The 18,048-nt window shown below is 43.5% G+C and overlaps 1 protein-coding gene and 1 long non-coding RNA gene across 4 annotated transcripts in view; one reads left to right on the top strand and one right to left on the bottom strand.

The window, feature by feature from the left end:
• Positions 1-15,986, bottom strand: part of PARP11 (poly(ADP-ribose) polymerase family member 11) — a 28,461-nt gene extending 12,475 nt beyond the window's left edge. The window contains exons 1-2 of one of the 3 annotated variants that reach the window (XM_020869802.2): positions 15,767-15,986; positions 3,079-3,277 (exon numbers count right to left, since the gene is read on the bottom strand). In XM_020869802.2, coding sequence (XP_020725461.2) covers positions 3,079-3,273 — 195 coding nt within the window. In that variant the 5' untranslated portion in view covers positions 3,274-3,277; positions 15,767-15,986. Of the gene's footprint in view, positions 1-2,800; positions 3,278-15,570; positions 15,686-15,766 lie in introns of those variants that run through there. The other 2 variants (XM_070453161.1, XM_020869803.2) reach the window with 2 other exon arrangements.
• On the top strand, positions 1,053-15,638 carry LOC139030547 (uncharacterized). Its single transcript, XR_011482886.1, has 3 exons — positions 1,053-1,236; positions 11,463-11,609; positions 12,867-15,638. It is a non-coding gene; the product is annotated as an uncharacterized lncRNA (long non-coding RNA).
• Positions 15,987-18,048: the final 2,062 nt, after the last annotated feature.

Raw genomic sequence — 18,048 nt, 5'->3', positions numbered from 1 at the left:
ATACATTGACTATCATTGCTTAATAAATCGGACAAATAATCAGACACTTGGGTGGATGCATCCACGTCCATGCAACCGCTTAAGTAAAAAGCTGCGTCAGCACCGAGAAGTGCTGCAGCTCCTCAGTGTAGCGCCGAGAAACGTGTCTTAGCCTGTGTTCACGTATTTGGCTGAAGGACCCACGCTGCCACAACTAGTTAAGACCAAATACTGACACATTCGATTTTTGTTTTAAACATGTGTATTTCAGGAACTCCCTGGCTGAGACTGAAGAGTTTTCACTGCCAGGGCCCAGTTCAATCCCTGGCTAGGGAACTAAGATCTTGCAAACTGTATAGCATATCTTTAAAACAAGCAATTAATTAAGTACTCATATTTCATTTAGTGGCATGGAAAGATGTTTTTACTATATGGTATTGAGAGTACAAAGGAGGCTATAATAAATGGAAACAGTATGATCCAATTTTAATAAAAATATACATCTATCTTTACCCACATAAATATGTATGTGTCTATATATGCACATGTGTATATGCATACACACAGAAAAGTTCAAATGGATATACATTTAACATGGCTTTTTCCCTGAATTTTAGGATAATAATAGTAATAATAGTAACCCTTATATGACTCTTCAGTTCAGTTCAGCTCAGTTCAGTTGCTCAGTCGTGTCCGACTCTTTGCAACCCCATGGACTGTAGCACGATAGGGCTCGCTATCACCAGCTCCCGGAGTTTACCCAAACTCATGCCCATTGAGTCAGTGATCCCATCCAACCATCTCATCCTCTGTCATCCCCTTCTCCTCCTGCCCTCAATCTTTCCCAGCATCAGTTTTTTTCAAATGAGTCAGCTCTTCGCATCAGGTGGCCAAAGTATTGGAGTTTCAGCTTCAGCGTCAGTCCTTCCAATGATCTCCTATAGGATGGACTCTATTAGGTGCCAAATGCTGTCCCCAGTACTGCACAAGTAATACTCACAACAGCCCTATGACATAGACACTATTATTACCCCACATTTATAAATGAGAAGGTCACAAGAGGGAAGCCAGGGTTCAAACACAGGCCATGCAAACCTAGGGTCTGTGCACTTCCACACAGTGGAACACTGCCTTGTATTTCCTTATCAATGACTTTATAATCTTGTCTATATCATGTACTTGTTATTATTTTTGAAAGTTTTAAACATTTTTGGGTGGAGAATGTGATGAAGAGGTCACCAGAAAAGAGGGAAAGAGGTGAGTCATGATCAACTTTACCTAGAATGTAGCTTTCTGTTCTCATTCTCTAAGGGTTTTAAAATTACCAAATTTGCACAGGTAACATATGAAAATATTCTCCTTGCAAAAAAGCAGAACATTCAAGATAAAGCTCAAGACCTCTCTGACCATCACTTCCCTTCCTGGTAGCTCTCACCTTCTTTCTCCACGGTTAATCAATACTATTCACTTAACTGTGTATCATTCAGACTTTGCTCTGTGTATATGTATATGCATGTGTGTTTCATCATATACACACACACAAAGTTAAATGGTTACCAGTGATTTGTCAAAACTTTAATTTCCTGTATCTCTGATTTTTTTTTGTTTGTTTGGCAAAGAATATGTACTACTTGGGTAATTTGGAAAATACTTGTTTTAAATTTCATTCTTTAAAGTATCCAGAAGTGGTGTCACCTGGGACAAGCTTCTATGCCCTTGTTGAGGCCATGGTTTCCTTCTCACAAACCTGAGATGAGAAGCTCCTTCCTCCTGGGCTGCTGAGAGACATGATGCTCAGTCCTGCAGAGTACCAAGCACAGTACCTGAGCACAGGGGATGGGGCTTGTTATTTTTTCATTCATGTTTGGAAACTCTCTCCAAGGAATGCTTTGTAATTATGTTCAGGAACTTCCCTTCATGTTTTAAAGTGGATTGGCAGCTAAGAAATGAAAACCAGAACACCCTCGGAGCAAGAGCTGTAGATTTAGGCTCTGCTGGTGGCTCAGCAGGTAAAGAATCCGCCTGTCAACGCAGGAGACACGGGCTTGAACCCTGGGTCGGGAAGACTCCCCCAGAGGAGGAAATGGCAACCCACTCCAGTGTTCTTACCTGGAAAATCCCATGGACAGAGGAGCCTGGCAGGCTGCAGTCCATGAGGTCGCAGAATCAGACGTGATTTAGCAACTGAGCACACATGCACACGCATTTAACCTTATATATTTTAACCCAGTAATAAAGACAGTGATTTAAATTTTAAGATCAGCTGTGTAAGTTATTCACAGTGCCTACTCTTCCTTCTTTATTACTTACTGTTCACCTAATTTGCCCATTTTACTGTGAGAGACACAGAAAGCAAGTGACCTAAATTTAGTTTTTCTTCTGAAAATAACTTGAAAAATTGGGAAGAATGAATTTCAAGGAAATAGTTCAGATAAATATTTGGCTTATGATTCCATCTAGGAGAAGAGGAATGGGACACAGCATACAAGCAACCGGCGTGCTGCAGTGTGGTACACTAACCCAGGACCACACTGTGAGCCAGGTTCCCCGGGGCGAGTTCCCCAGAGCCCTCTCCGAGCGTCCTGTCATAGGCAGCTGTGTCAGCAGGCCAGAAGGGCGTGCCCAGGACAGACTTGCCCACCATCCCTGTAAAGTGAGGGCCACAGGCCAGTACCACTGCCCTAAAGCGCTTCAGATTTGATACAATTCCTCACCAATTTACACTCATTTTTTCCTCCACAGCCCAAGGCACAAGAGAAGTCATTATTCTCCAATTAATGTTAGCAGGGGGGAAAAAAAGAAATAGAGAAAAGATAATTACATTGTCTAGAATCACACAGCTGGCAGTTCAAAGAAGATTCAAGAAACACCCGAGGCCTCCGGCACGTCGGTTCTTCCCTAAGATGCCAGCCCCGTTTCTTCTCTCCTCTGGGGCAAAAGGTGAATGTGACCGCTTTGCTTCACAGATGCTATGACTTTCTTTCTACAGACTCGGTTCATAAGACTAAACCTGTATGGTTTTCAACAAGTTCACCATCCAAAGGAATAGCTAGTCTATATAATAAGGCTTAAAGAGTTAAGTCAAGCTTCAGTGAATACCTTTAAAACACTGTAACCACGGAAGTAATGTATCAAGGTTATAATACATTTATAGGCAATGAAAGCAGTGTGTGCAAGCTGTCCACCAGGGGGAAGGCAGTCAATAAATGTCAGTGAGATGGGTTCGGTCAGCCAGGGTGCCATACTCTGCTTGATCCTCTGGTTAACTGGCAGACAACGATACTTCCTGCACATCAGGCTGAGGAGAAAAAAAAAAAGGTTAATGTAAAGTGGAAAAAAACATTTTGTAAGTTTTCAAGTGCAATGTGTATGCTGGCGGAGCCTGTCTACAACACTAGCTATTCCAAGGGGAATATTTATGGGGCCTGGGAGCCATCAGTTTGGATCACTAAATTGAAAGACCAGGTGGAAGATAAGTTTACAGTCAAAATCCTGGTCTGTGGGAGAAAAATAACCTTCCAGATGGCTAAAACCCTCTGATGAGTTTATTAAAATAAATATCATTCATTTGGTTAGTATAAACGTAACACCTTGAGGAAATAATATTTGGTAATGAAAACCTCCTTGTTTCTTATATGTGTCAAAGTGTGAAGTGTTAGTTGCTCAGTTGTATCCCACTCTTTGAGACCCCATGGACTGTAGCCTCCTCTGTCCATGGGATTATCCAGGTAAGAATACTAGAGTGGGTTGCCACTTCCTGCTCCAAGGAATCTTCCCAACCCAGGGATTGAACCTGGGTCTCCTGCATTGCAGGCAGACTCTTTACCATCTGAGCCATCAGGGAAGCCCCCTTCTTATAGGAAGAAGGTCCAAAATTGGATATCGAAAGTTTCGAAACAGGGTAGAACTTCTGGAATGACAAAACTGCGTTTTAACTGGTGGACATTACTTAAAAGAACAACAACATTTAAAGTCTCTGGAAATTGTCCTAAGAGCATACAGCAAAAGAAGTACTTGCTCAAGAACATTTACTAAGTCTCAGAGCAGGCTAGGGAGGGTTTGGCCTTTGAGCCCAGGTCTGCTCCATCAGCCCCATTCCCCCTGCCCTGTCCTGCAGACAGGAAGACAGGGGCCTCCTCTCTCCAGCTGCTAGTCTGGGGCTATGACACCCTGGAAGGGGCTGCCTGCCCCCACGTGCAGAAGGCCTACTTCGGACAGGCAACACCAAGGACTCACCTCCTTTCCTCTGCCCCATCCCCACTCATGTGGTGGAAGCTCCTGTCCACACCCAGCCAGCTGTGAATGCGGGGCCCTGACGGCTTCCACCTAGTTTGCTCCCAGGGTAGAGGTTTCATGGCAGGAGGTATAAGTCAAGAAGACCCGGGGCTGTCATCTCCCCTCTTGCCTAGTGCCCACTCAGAGAAAGGTGGCACTCTGGGAAGAATGGGCTCCCATCCCCAGCTCCAGGTGCAGTGACACTGCGGTTCTATTTACGGGAGGAAATGTACACCCCCGCTTAGGGTGCAGAGATTCATGTATCTGCCTGAGGGGGCTGGCTCTACATGAACAGAGAGTAGAGAACCTCATGCTTAAGAGCATTATTGGAAAAAAAAAAATAGCAATCTTTTCATGAACTTAAGAAGCTCTGATATAAGCAGAATGGCAGACTAGTCAAAAAGTAATATAGAGAACCAGGGAAAGCCAACAAGAGCCCACCTGGAATCAACAGTGGGAGTGGGAAGGCTGTGCACAGCTCTAGGCTGTACCCACCCAGGAGTGGTCAGAGCAGGTCCTGGGGCAGATGTGACATCTCCAAGGCTGCACACCAATCCATCAGCATGGGGGGAACTTGACTGGCACAAGGGGCTTAAACATTTCTTCTAACAAAACAGCGAGTGGACCGTCCTTTTCTGCCGAGTCTTTTATTAAGACTGGAGAAGGAAATAGTAACCCACTCCAGTACCCTTGCCTGGAAAATCCCATGAATGGAGAAGCCTGGTAGGCTACAGTCCATGGGGTCATAAAGAGTCGGACACAACTGAGTGACTTCACTCCACTTCACTTTTATTAAAAAATCAGTTGTTCATATGTTTGTGGGCCTACTTCTAGACCTTCTATTCTAAAACATTTTTTCTATCTTGAATACACGGTTTTGAGTGCAGGTTCATGTCATGTTGCTTGCTCAGTCATTTCCAACTCTCTGAACTGTAGCCCACCAGCCTCCTTTATCCATGGGATTCTCCAGGCAAGAATACTGCAGTGGGTGCAATTTCCTCCTCCACGGGATCTTCCCGATCCAGGGATCGAACCCACATCTCTGGCATCTCCAGAATTAGCAGGTGGATTCTTTACCACTAGTGCCACTTAGGAAGGCCAGTTTCATACTTAATCTTTTAATCAGGTAGTGTTAGCCTTCCAAATTTGCTCTTCTTTCTCAGAACTGATTTGGCAGGTCTAGGTCCATTCATGTTTGATTGGGATTGAATAGTGAGTGAGCTACCCGGAAGAACGGGCATCTCAACATTTAGTATTCCAACCTGTGAATGAGGTGTATCTCGACTTATTTACATCTTCTTTAACTGTTTTCAATAATGTTTTATAGTTTTTGGTATACAGATCCCACACATCATTTCTGCAAGATTCATTACTAGGTATATCATATTTTTGATATTACTATAAATGGAATTGCATTTGAAATTTCAATTTCTGATTGAATGTTGCTAGTATGTAGAGATACGTTGATTTTGGGATATGGTTTCTGTATTTGGCAACCTTAGTAAACTCACTAATTAGTTCTAGAAGACTTCTGGACACTTCATCACATTACCTATATAGGCATCATACAGACAGCTTTCCTTCTTTCTTCTAGCATAGAGATGCCTGTTCTTTCTTTTCTGTGCTTTCTTTTTCTTGCCTTATTGCACTGGTTATAATCTCCAGGATAAAGGTACATAAACAACAAGCATCATTTCCTCATTCCTGATCTTAGTGGAGAAGCATTTAGTCTTTGACTACTAAGTTTGATATTAGATACAGGTATTTCATAGCTGTCCCTTGTGTCAGGGATCCCCAAGGTCAACCTCAGGCTCATGAGAGAAGAATTCACAGGACTCAGAGTTGGTCAATTCATGGCTAGTTTATTATAGTAAAAGTATACAGAGTGAAATAAACACCATGGGGAAAGTGGATGGGGTAAGGTCCAGAGGAACCATATTCAAGCTTTCAAGTGTCCCTTCCCACTGGAGTCACACAGGACACTTATTTCTCCCAGAAACTATGTGGGCAACAAAGTGCTGCCCACCAGGGACATTCACCTGAGCCTAGGTGTCCAGAGGTTCTACTGGGTATTGGTCATGCAAGCATATAGCACCTGTATGGGTGACCTCAGCTGCCAAAGTTCCAGACCACTAGAAGGTCAGAACTCACCATGAATCACACTGCTAGTGTAAACTATCTGGACACTGAGAAAGCATGGCTGAAGATTGCGAGCATGCAATTATACTCATTCAATAACCAGTTCCAAGAGTTCAGTTCTTTGGAGTTCAGCAAAGCACAGTCATGAAAACAGGCTTTTTCCTGAGAATGTGCAGAGTTTGAGAAGCCCAGGCCTGTTCAGTTAACCTTTTCTGTACACCCCTTCTCAGGCTGAGCAGGTTTTCTTCTGGTCCTAGGCAGATCAGAGCTTGTATCAGGAACAGATACTGGATTTTGTCAAATGTGTTTTCTGCATGCATTGAAATAATCATATGGTTTTTCATTTTAGTGTGTTTGCAGATGAGTTATACTGGTTGCTGGGCTTCCCTGATAGCTCAGATGGTAAAGAATCTGCCTGCAATGCAGGAGACCTGGGTTTGATCCCTGGGTCAGGATGAAGAGAATGGCTACCCACTCCAATATTCGTCCTTAAGAATCCCACGCACAGAGGTGCATGGTGGGCCACAGTCCATGGGGTCGCAGAGAGTCAGACATGACTGAGTGACTAATACATACTGATTGCTTTTCAAGTATTAAACAAACGTTGAATCTGGGGGATAAACACCATTTGGTAATGATGCATTAACCTTATATATTATTAGGTCTGATTGCTAAAATTTATTTTACAGTGTTTGCGTCTACGTTCATTAGGGATGTTGATCTGTAGTTGTCTCACACCGTCTTTGACTGGTTTTGGTATTGGCATGATGAGTTTCATAGAATGAGTGGTGAAGTATTACCTTAACTTCGATTTTCTGAAAGTCTGCACAAAATTGGTATTATGTCTTCCTTAAATATTTATAAAAATCACTGGCAAGCAACTGCACCTGCACTTTTCTTTGTGGGTAGGTTTTTTCCTACAAATTTAAATTCTTTAGTAAATATTGGGCTATTGTGTGATTTATTTCTTGAGGATGCTTTGGTAATCTGTCTTAGAGAGAACATGTCAATTTTATCTTAGTCATCACACTAATTGACATTCAGTTGTTCATAACATCCTCTTACTATCCTTCCACGTTTGTAGAATATGGAGTGATACTCTCTCATTCTCAATATTGGTAATTTGTATTCCCTATTTCTATTTTTTCTTCTGGTTTCATTTTCTCTGTTGTTTCATTTTCGTGATTTTCACACTAAACTTTATGTCTTTGTTCCTGCTTTAGTTTAATTTACTGTTCTTTTTCTCGTTTCTTAAGGAGGAAGCTGTGGTCACTGATTTGTGACTTTTTTTTTTTAATATATAAGCATCAGTATAGCTATAAATTTCCCTCTGAGTACTGCTTAGCAGCATATCACAAATTTGATAGGTTTTCATATTCTATTTTCCCTTATTTCTTTAATCAATGGGTTTCATGAAGTTACTATTTACTTACCAATACTTAAGGATTTTACAGATCTTTTGTTTACTGAATTCTAATTTAATTCCATTTCACTCAGACAGCATACCTATGATCCAAATTCTTTTAAATGTATTTAGACTCCTTTCATGGCCCAGAAATATGATCTATCTTGCTAAATATTCTCTGTGTGGTTAAAAAAGAAATGTGTATTCAACAGTTGTTCGATGTAATTAACGGTCTATAAATATTGATTAGCTGAAGCTGATGTTGATAAAGTTGTTCAAGTCTTCTATACCCTTGCTCATTCCTAACTACTTATTCCATCAATTATTGAGACAGGAGCATTACAATCTCCAACTAAAATAGGATTTGTCTATTTCTCTTTACAGTTTTATTAGTTTTGTTTCATCTATCTTGATACTTTATTATTGGGTGTATAAATGTTTAAGGTTGTTACTGATTAACTGACTTCTTTATCATTAGGATACAGCATTCTTTATAACTAATAATACCATTATCACTGAAACCTACTATAATATTAATATAACACTCTTTCTTTCAACTAGAATTAGCACTGTATATCTCTTTCCATTTAGTTTTATCCTACTTGTGCCTTCATTTTCAATGTGTGTTTCCTGTAGACAATTTACAGTTGGGTTTTGCTTTTTAATCCAATCTGACAATCTGCCTTCTAACTGGGATGTTTGGACCATTATTTATTATTACTGATTGCTTAGGTTTATCATCTTGCTATTTGCTTTTTATTTGTCCACTGTTCTTTGTCCCCTTTTCATCTTTTTTTTTTAAATCTTCTTTTCGGTTGAGTACTTTGGGGATTCCACCTCATCTCCTTTGGTGGCTTATTAACTATAACTTTGTGTGTCTACACACACACACTATGTTTATTGTTTCACTTTCCAGGCACGCTAAAACCTACTCTAACTTGGGTTTTCTAGCTTCTGGCCCAGTATCTCCTGCCACTGTCACAGACAGACACGCACACACACAGGCACTTGCCAGGACCTCCAATGAGCTTTCCTTAGTCCTATGCACTTTTATCAGACCTTATCTTATTTAACCTCTCAGTAACATTTTAACCATTCATCTAAACTACTTTTTTCTCAGTTTTCATTGAATCACACTCTCCAAATAATCTCAGATTTCTGGCCATGATTCTCAACTGTTTGCAACTTTACGTCTAGTCATCCTGTAACTTCACAGGTTCCTGGTGCTTGGTCCGAGTCCCTTTTTGTGTTCCTTAACATCTTTAAAACACGGTCCTTAAGAATTAGGAAGTAGTTCAAAGGCATTTTCAGAGAAAAAAAGGTAAAGGAAGAAATCTGTTCACAGGCAGTTTGCAAAGTTGAAATTTAAGATTAATAATGATTTTCACAAAAATCCTTTATTTTCTTACCATAACACCTATGTTCGGTCTGTGTTAATCAGTTCATATAAGCTGGTGTTCAGCAAATATAATGGTGTAAAAACAAATAAACGTCCACACAATTTTCAAACAGAACCCAAATCAATCTGTTTTGTTGATAAGGATACAGAGGAAGTCCAGGCTAAACAGGCATTACCCAGCTAAAATGGGTAAAAGTCTTGATATTGCTGAGATCCTGTCAATCCAAATTTAATGCCCAATTTAACTGCTGTGACCAAAAAAAAAAAAAAACAAGCTATTGACAAAAATTCTTTATTAAATTACTCTGTTGGAAGTCACATCTTATCAAAGGCACATGATACAGCAGAGCGATTATTATCACTTAAGTGTTTCAACATGTATTCAGTTTTAAAATTGAACAGACTACTAGAGAGAAAACACAAATCCATTCTTGCAGTATATGTAGTATGTAACAGGGTAGCAAACTCGACAGCCTTCTGTCCTGTTTACTGGTGGGAACTCATGATACAAGGGAAGTTGGCTTTCATTCAGGCAATGATACTTTTGTGGGCTGTGACATGGGCTGGAAAAGGTGCAATCCATTCACAACTAAAAGAGCTCAAGCTATACAAACAGCAAGGAAATGTGCTGCTGGGCTCCTAAATGATTCTTAAACATCTGGGACAGTCAGAAGGCAGCGATGTGCCTCCCTATTGTAATTGGGTGTGGAAGGAAACAGTGAAAACCAAATACTAGCAAATCCTGACACCTCAGAGCACGTGCTCTCAGATGCTGAAGGAAGAAATGGCAATGTCTCTAAGATTCCCCTTCCCACCTGATTTACCGGCTACCAAGGACAAAAGTGCTGACAAGAGTTGCTGAAAGGAGGGATGAGATTAAAAACATTTCTTTGTAATACGGATAAAACCTATGGTCATGCCTGATTTCCAGGGGCCTATGGAAGTGGATGCTGAAACACAGTCAGCATCGTAAATAACGACAACCTACTATTACAAGGCCAAAATATCCCTAAACCTTTTTTCACCCCAAATTTTAATGCTGAGAATACCAGATTTCACAAAGTCACCAAACTACGCTGGAAATGGCTCAATTGCTAAGCTCTGATTTCTGATGGTTTTCCTGACTCATCGGAGAGTAAGACTGACCTTAGTATTGTGAATATATAAAGAACACAACCAGTGTTATAAGAGAACAGGGACAGATGCTTTCCTGAGACTGAAGCAGTCCAAGAATCCACCTGCTCCCATCTTCCAAACATCCTGGCTGGTTGAATCCTACAGTTATCTGATATTACAAGTGTGTCAATTTGGCAATTTTGTTGACCTGGGTTGACCCACCCTGCTCTCCTCAACCCTGGAACCACACTATAGCTCCCTAAGAGCCTCCCCATAGCCCTTCAGATGTCCATCTGTGTAAGTTCCAGTCGCTGCCAGAACAAACAACCACAACTCAGTGGCTTAAAAGAACACACTTTCTCATCTCACAGGTCTGCTGCAGTCTGATGTGGGACTCGTAGGCTAAAATGAAGGTGGGCTCGGTTCCCGTCTGGAGGCTGTCGCGGGGCTCAATTTCCTTGGCTTTTCCAGCTTCTAAAAGCCACTTGCACTGCTTGCTTTATGGCTCCCTTAGTCCATCTCCAGTCAGCGACGATGCACATCTGTGATTCTTCCTCCAGCCTCACGCTCCCTCTGACTCACTATCTCCGTCTTCTGCTTTTAAGGACCCCAGTGACGACGACACTGGGTACACCTGGACAATTCAAGATACACTTCCCATTATTAGTCAGCTGACCAGTAATCTTAACTCCCCTTTGCTCTGTGACCTGAAAGAACCACACTTTCTGGTGACCAGGATGTGGAAATCTTTGGCAGCCCATCACTCTGCCTCGCACACTCTCTAACACAGAACTCATTTTCCCCACAGCAGCCAGAATGATCTTTGTAAAACCCCACCTCCAAGGGTAAAGGTCAAATCTTGAACAGGTGCCACAAATCCACACGTGGCCTGTTCCTGACTACCTACAGGCCCCGACTCCTGGTTCCCGGCATTCCAGCCACAGAGGGTTTCTCTCTCAAGCTCCTTCCTGCCTCGGGGCATTTCCGCTGTCTGAACAGCCCTCCTCCCCTCCCATGCTGGCTGTACCTGGCTAACCCTTGCTCAGTCCCTCAGATCTCTGCAGAAGCTCTCACTGGGCGGCCTGACTGACTCTCCAAGTCCAGCACTAGCTCCTCCTGTTACACACTCCACTGTGCTTTTTCTTTCAGAGCTTCTACTATGGTTGGAGTTGAATGCTACGGTGCAGTTGTCGATGTAATGTTTGCCTCACTGCACAGACCGCAAACCCACAAGGACTGAGCCTGTTGGGTTGCTCACCACCGTGAACTCTGGGCCTGAGAATTGACTGGCTTATAGTAAGTGCTAAATACATGAGTGAGCGCCCTCAGACCTTATTTCCAAAGCAAGTCTAACTCTGGAAGGGGAAGTTGCACATGCCAAAGGCCTCAGCACCCTGCATGAGCACCAGGCCAGGTGGGGCTCCCTCAGTGAACCGCCCCACACCATCCCTTCAGGCCTCAACCACGAACATGCACCTCCAGCTTTGTCCCTGACTCTGTGTTCTGCCCTGACACCAAAACTATCAGACTCACCCCTAAGCCCTGTGCGGTGCCCACCATGCCAGTCCCAGGAAGGCCGCATTGTCTCTCTCCTCCTGCTTGTGGGTGGCATCACTAAAGAAGTCCTGAATCCCCAGAGCTGTCATCACAAACATTTTCTGCAGCTCAGGAGCCATTCCTTTAGCTCTGATTCCCTGCAGCTCTCTCCCCAGAGGGTCTTTCTTACTCACTCTAAATCCTACATCCTAAGTTGGAATGGGAAGAGCACTTATTCTGGGGCCAGAAAGTTCTGTGTTGAAAACTGGGCTGCCCTTATTCAGAAAGTGCATCCAAGGTTGAGCCTTTGTCTCATCATTAAACAAGAGGACAGTAATTTACAAGTCCCCACCTCACAGAGGTATCGGAGGACCCATAAACTATTCAGTGTTGCCCCCAGCCACCAAACACCACACAACATCACATGCCTCTCTAAGCTCAGCTAACCTCACTGCCCGAACAATTATAAAGAATGCCAGGACAATGCCAAAGTTCTCAGTGACCTCCCAGCAAGTCAGGTGCTGGGACAGAGGTGGGGCTGGGGGAGCTGAAGTTTGAGTAAGAATGACAAAAAGTGTAAGACTATTCTCTCAAGACGCTGGACAGAGAAAGGAGAGAAGTCTGGAAGCAGCTCAGCTCTGATGATAAAACAACAGAGGAAAAGGAGGCTTGGCAGGTGGAGCGCTGCACTGACTTACAAACGTTATCACGGCTCCAGCCAAGCAGCAGGACGGAGGCAACAAGGACAAGGGTGCTAACAGTTCTGTGGCTTCCCCACCTGCCTGATCTTGGGAAAGTCATTTCCTCCTCCCTTTGCTATGTCACTAGACTGTTCTCACCATCTGAGCTAACAAGGGAAAAGGAATTTTGCAAGAGTATATCACTTTTTATGAAGTAAAGCCTATTACTGCAAAATGATTTGTTATCTTAAGAGACGTTTGTTACTTTTCACTTTCTGTCATCAGAGAGAAGCTGGAACTTCCTCCCATGTAACGTTGACACTTTATCTATTTTCAGCAAAGAGTGGTAAGACAATGGCAGAGAGAGCAAAAGGCAGGGCAAGCTCAGGGTATGCAGTCAAGGCAGGGATGGCGCCCCTTCCAAGTCCTTTCTACAGATCTTGTCGTTTTCCTAAACTGGGGGACACTGGCCAAGGAACTGCCAGGAACCTCCACTGGAACTGAGAGCCTGCCGCCTGTCAACCGGATCTGCCTTGGTCAGTGCCTGGCTGGTAAAAGCCTTGAACAGAATCACCACCAACCTTATGACTGTCTTGAAAAAGGAAAATAAAACTGCGTGCTGAGATAAAGTTTATTTATAGCCCCTTGGTTTTCTTGTATGGGGTTTCCCCCCACCCAAGGAAATGCTGCAAGCTCGTGGTGATTTTCCACACTCCAAACATGTCTGGGGGACTTTCCAGGTGGAAGAGGGTGGCTGCTTCTAGTATTACCACAGCCAGAGTCAGTGCAGTATCTCCCCAAAACACTTGTGAGTAGAATACAGTATCATACAGGAGGTGTATCTGCCAGAGGAGATTTGCAGATTACAGGTGGCATATCAGCGTCATGGATACTACCAAAACAACACAGGGAGAAACTAGCAGACATCTTCAATTAAAGCAGTTCACTATGCCTTCCTCCACAAAGTGGAATTTATTATACTGTTCAATGGAAAGAAATGGTAAACAGTAATTTACACTGGCGGGTAATACAAGAGTCATCTGTATTTATCTTTAGGATGCATTTTTTTTTCCATCTTCCAAATTTGGTTTAGAGAAACATTAAAATTAATTTTTATTCCAGGAGCACAGCTGGACAGACTATCCAGATGCTTCTTCTATTATAAGAAACAAACACATTACCAGAGGAAACCCAAATGCAGGATGATGACTGTATTTATACAAAACAGACCTGGATTTGATCCCTGGCTTGGGAAAATCCCCTGGAGAAGGGAAAAGCTACCCACTCCAGTATTCTGGCCTGGAGAATTCCACGGACTATATAGTCCATGGGGTCGCAAAGAGTTGGACATGACTGAGCGACTTTCACTTCACAAACTGTCCTTATTGACAGCATTCACATGCTCAGAGGAATAAAAACAGGATCAGTAAGAAAACACAGGAGTATTAAGACATATTAGAGTGGCATGACAAGGGTCAGAAGAATGTGGGTTTGTAGGTGGAAAGTTCATCACGATTAACAAAAGTCAGGCTGCTGTACTGAAATCAAGCAAAATCACTAGAGTGATTTCAGAGAAAACCAAGTATTCCTTCCAAAGAAGTGAGATAATGCCATAACAAACTAAATAGAGGAGATATCCACTAGTGCCTCTATAATCCTCACAAACACACCGGTGACCTAACAGTGAATTCTGATACGTATGTGATGGAGGAGAAAAAAAATGGAGCAAAGGAGTCTTCCCAGTGTCATACAATGGCCTTTGTGAAGTCAATGGGCATTTACTGAGCACCTACTATATGCCAGGCTCTCTTCCCTAGTCTGTGGACGCCAAAGGACACAAAACAGAGAAAAATCTCTGCCCCTCTGGAGCTTACAACATGCTGAAGGATTTAAGACATGTGACTTTGAGCAAGACATGTACTTAGATGAGTAAAGATGTGTTATGGAGTAACCAGGAAGAGGACAGCCAATAAAAAATGAATATACACACATACACACATATAATAATAATATATGAAACTGACTGATGACCGCGAAAGTGAATATATAAGCAGAATACATTCTCACAATCTGCAATTATTTTTGCTAAAATCAAAACCCGGCAATTACTTTCCTCTGATGTGGCCTTATATTAGAGGATGCTATGTTTGAGCCAAAAAAAAAAAAAAAAGGTCTTAAATGATGACCATCATTACACGAAAGTCTGGGATGGAACCACAACATGCAGCGAAAAAATCCAGAGCAACAGACTAGTTTCCACTGGGGAAAAACAAGATGGGAATTTACTGATAACTTCCTAATTTACCTGAAAATATATTCCAGGGATGGGGAAGATGAAGTACTGATGACAGAAAAGGAGTTACTTCAAATATGGAAACGGGGTTATTAAAGTAGATTCAGGAATTTCTCTCAGCAGACGGGGTAACTGCACATATTTTGGCCAAAACTTCGCTGATACATGATTCTGCCATTTTCCAGTTAACTCAAAGGTGTAAACAGCGTCTATTTGTGTTGCCAGGCAACTACGCCTCTAACAAGAGACTAATAGGAATACTCCTGGGAAACGGACTCCTCTCTTTGAAGGTACAAAAGCAAAATAAACAAAAATATATGTAGACACAATGCAAATACCGGAGGGAGAACGACTTGCAGCGGAAACGCTCCAGGTCATCACTTCTGTCCACCCGGCGGAGGAAAAGAGAAATCTAAGAACACACGCTCGCCCCTCCACTCCTCCCACCCCAGTTTTCGCAGGTTGTCCATCAAAAAAGGGAAAGGAGCCCAGGCAGTTCCCCTTAGGCCCATTCAGGGGAGAGCCCGGGGGGAAATCCCCTTCGCTTTAGATAGGGGTGAGGTGAGGGGCTAGCAAGTATACCTGAGCCTAACGAAGACTCACAAGTTCGAGGCCCAGGAAACGCCAGACAGACAGCAAAACACAGTTTAAAACGACGGTGTGGAAAGACGGGGGACAGAGAAACCACAGTGAGTCCAAATCAATCAATGGGACAGGACAGCCAGCCTGTCCGGCGCTGGGGACCCACCGAGCCTTCTCCACTGTTCGCAAGGTGCTGCTGGAGCCGCCGAAGTCGGGGCCTCAGTGTTCCCGGAACTCAACAGCCGGCCGGCAGGGCCAGGAGGGGTCCGGGGAGGGGGGTGGGGCGCAGTTCCCGGGAACTCCGCCCGCCCTCTCCCATCAACCCCGCCCATCGGTCCGCCCCATCCCACCCGGCTACTCACCGGATTCGCTTCCCACATAGCGGTGGCGAAATCGAGCGGAGAGAGCCTAGGGGAAGGGGTCGGCCGCAGGGTCGGGGCACTGGGTTTTTCCCGAGGGTCCCCGGGAGCCAAGGGACGGAGAGGCAACCCTCTCGTAGGCCTCCTTCTCCCCTGTCACAAGCCGGCGTCTTCGGACCCCAAACCTTCCGACTTCCGGCTGCAGCCGGCCAACCAACGCCGGCCCCGCCCCGCCCCGGCCCCGGAAGCCCGCCCCGCCCCTGACGCTCCCTTCCGGCCTCGACGCGGGGGGGGCGTGGCCTGCGAGGGTCTGAGTGGTCCTGGGGATTTTAAAGGGTTCTCTAGTCGAAGCACCGGGAAGGCAATGGCAACCCGCTTCAGTACCCTTGCCTGGCAGATTCAATGGATGGAGGAGACTAGTATGCTGCAGTCCATGGGGTCGCTAAGAGTCGGACACGACTGAGCGACTTCCCTTTCACTTTCCACTTTCATGCATTGGAGAAGGCAATGGCAACCCACTCCAGTGTTCTTGCCTGGAGAATCCCAGGGACAGGGGAGCCTGGTGGGCTGCCGTCTATGGGGTCGCACAGAGTCAGACACGACTGAAGCGACTTAGTAGCAGCAGCAGCAGTCCAAGCACCCTCCAGGACTGCGGTTACCATGTAATGTGCTCTCTGAGAGAACCTCAAGCCTCGCTGGCGGTTCTTCCTCTATTGATGACCGCGTAGTGACCAAGAGGTAGACAGGCCTGGGAATTAATAGCCTACAGGACATGCTTTCACGCTCAGACTCGGTTTCTTCACACTCAGAACTGAGGTGATATAGTATCGAAGGGTGTAGTGAGGTCGTTAAAGGCACCTAGCACGGTATTTGGCAAACAGTAAGTGTTCAATTAGTGACGGTTATTTGCCAGACACTGTGCTAGGCTCCAGAATGAATAAGACTGACCTGTATTCAGCCCTCGTGGAGCTTGGGGTCCAGAGAAACAATAAGGTGTAATTTAGATAAGTAAGAAGGTGCAGGGTGGTTTGTAGGTAGTATTGCAAGTACAGGATTCTTTGAAAGGATGCTTACCTAGGACAGGGTGTCTGCCTACCCCCTATGGCAAGCTCCCCTACCCCACACCCACCAAGAAATTTGAGCCAAGATTTCAAGGATGCCCTTCTATTGAAGTTACCTAGGTAAAATGAGCTGCAAGAGGGGAAGAATTTTCTAGGCAAAGAAGTACTATCTGCCCATAGGAAACAAAAAGGAAACAATTTCAGATCCTTCTGAAGGACTTGGCCGTCAAGTGGTTAAGGCTTCACCTTCCAATGCATGGGGTGCTGGTTCCAGCCCTTGTCAGGGAGCTAAGATCCTACAAGCCACTCCTCCAGAAAACCAAAATGTAAACAGCAGAAGCACTATTGTAACAATTCAGCAAAAACTTCAAAAATGGTCCACATTAAAAAAAAATACTTCTGAACTTTTATACACCTCCACTGATTACAATTTTTTGTTCGTCAAAGGACACCTACAGATTTAGAGTCTGACTTTCACTTACTATGATACAGATATCCTTCAATCCAATACATATAGTAAATCTATTATAAAGTGGTGGGGAAGCAATGGATTATTTAGTAAGTAATACTGGGGCAATTGGTTAGCCATCTGACAAAAAATAAAGTGGAAAAAAAAAAGTTTAAGTAAAGGTCCCTGCCCCATAGTTTGGCAATGTGAAATTTCCATAATCTTTTATTGAACAATTCCATTTCTAGGAGCTGATTTCAAGGAGGTAAATTAATAAATGTACAGAAATGGTCTGTACAAGAATGTTTATTGCTATATTTTTTGTAATAGTAAAAACTTGAAAACGACTTAAATATTAATCACAATGGATATTTCAAATGTAAATGTATGTAACGTACATACAAGCTATGGAGTGCTGTATGTATTTATCTTGTATACTACCCCACTGAAAATGTCTTATAGTTTTAATAACTTAACTGATGTCTCTAAAATTTCTATTTTAACAATCATATCACCTACAAATAATGCAGTTTTCACTCTTGCATTGTCCAAAATATCAATACAGGACAAGAAAATGGGCATTAGTCTTTAACTCAGGATGACAAGCATTTGCCCCTAGTTGGTGTTAGAACACTATCATTTTTAAGGACTTCCCCGATAGCTTAGGGGTAAAGAATCTCCCTGCTAATGCAGAAGACACAAAAGATGTGGGTTTGATCCCTGGGTGGGAAAGATCCCCTGGAGGAGAAAATGGCAACCCATTCCAGTAGTCTTGC

Source organism: Odocoileus virginianus, chromosome 23 (assembly GCF_023699985.2).
Source record: "Odocoileus virginianus isolate 20LAN1187 ecotype Illinois chromosome 23, Ovbor_1.2, whole genome shotgun sequence".
NCBI classification, from domain to species: domain Eukaryota; kingdom Metazoa; phylum Chordata; class Mammalia; order Artiodactyla; family Cervidae; genus Odocoileus; species Odocoileus virginianus.
Note: the sequence above shows the minus strand (reverse complement) of the source record. Positions and strands in the feature narration are given on the sequence as shown.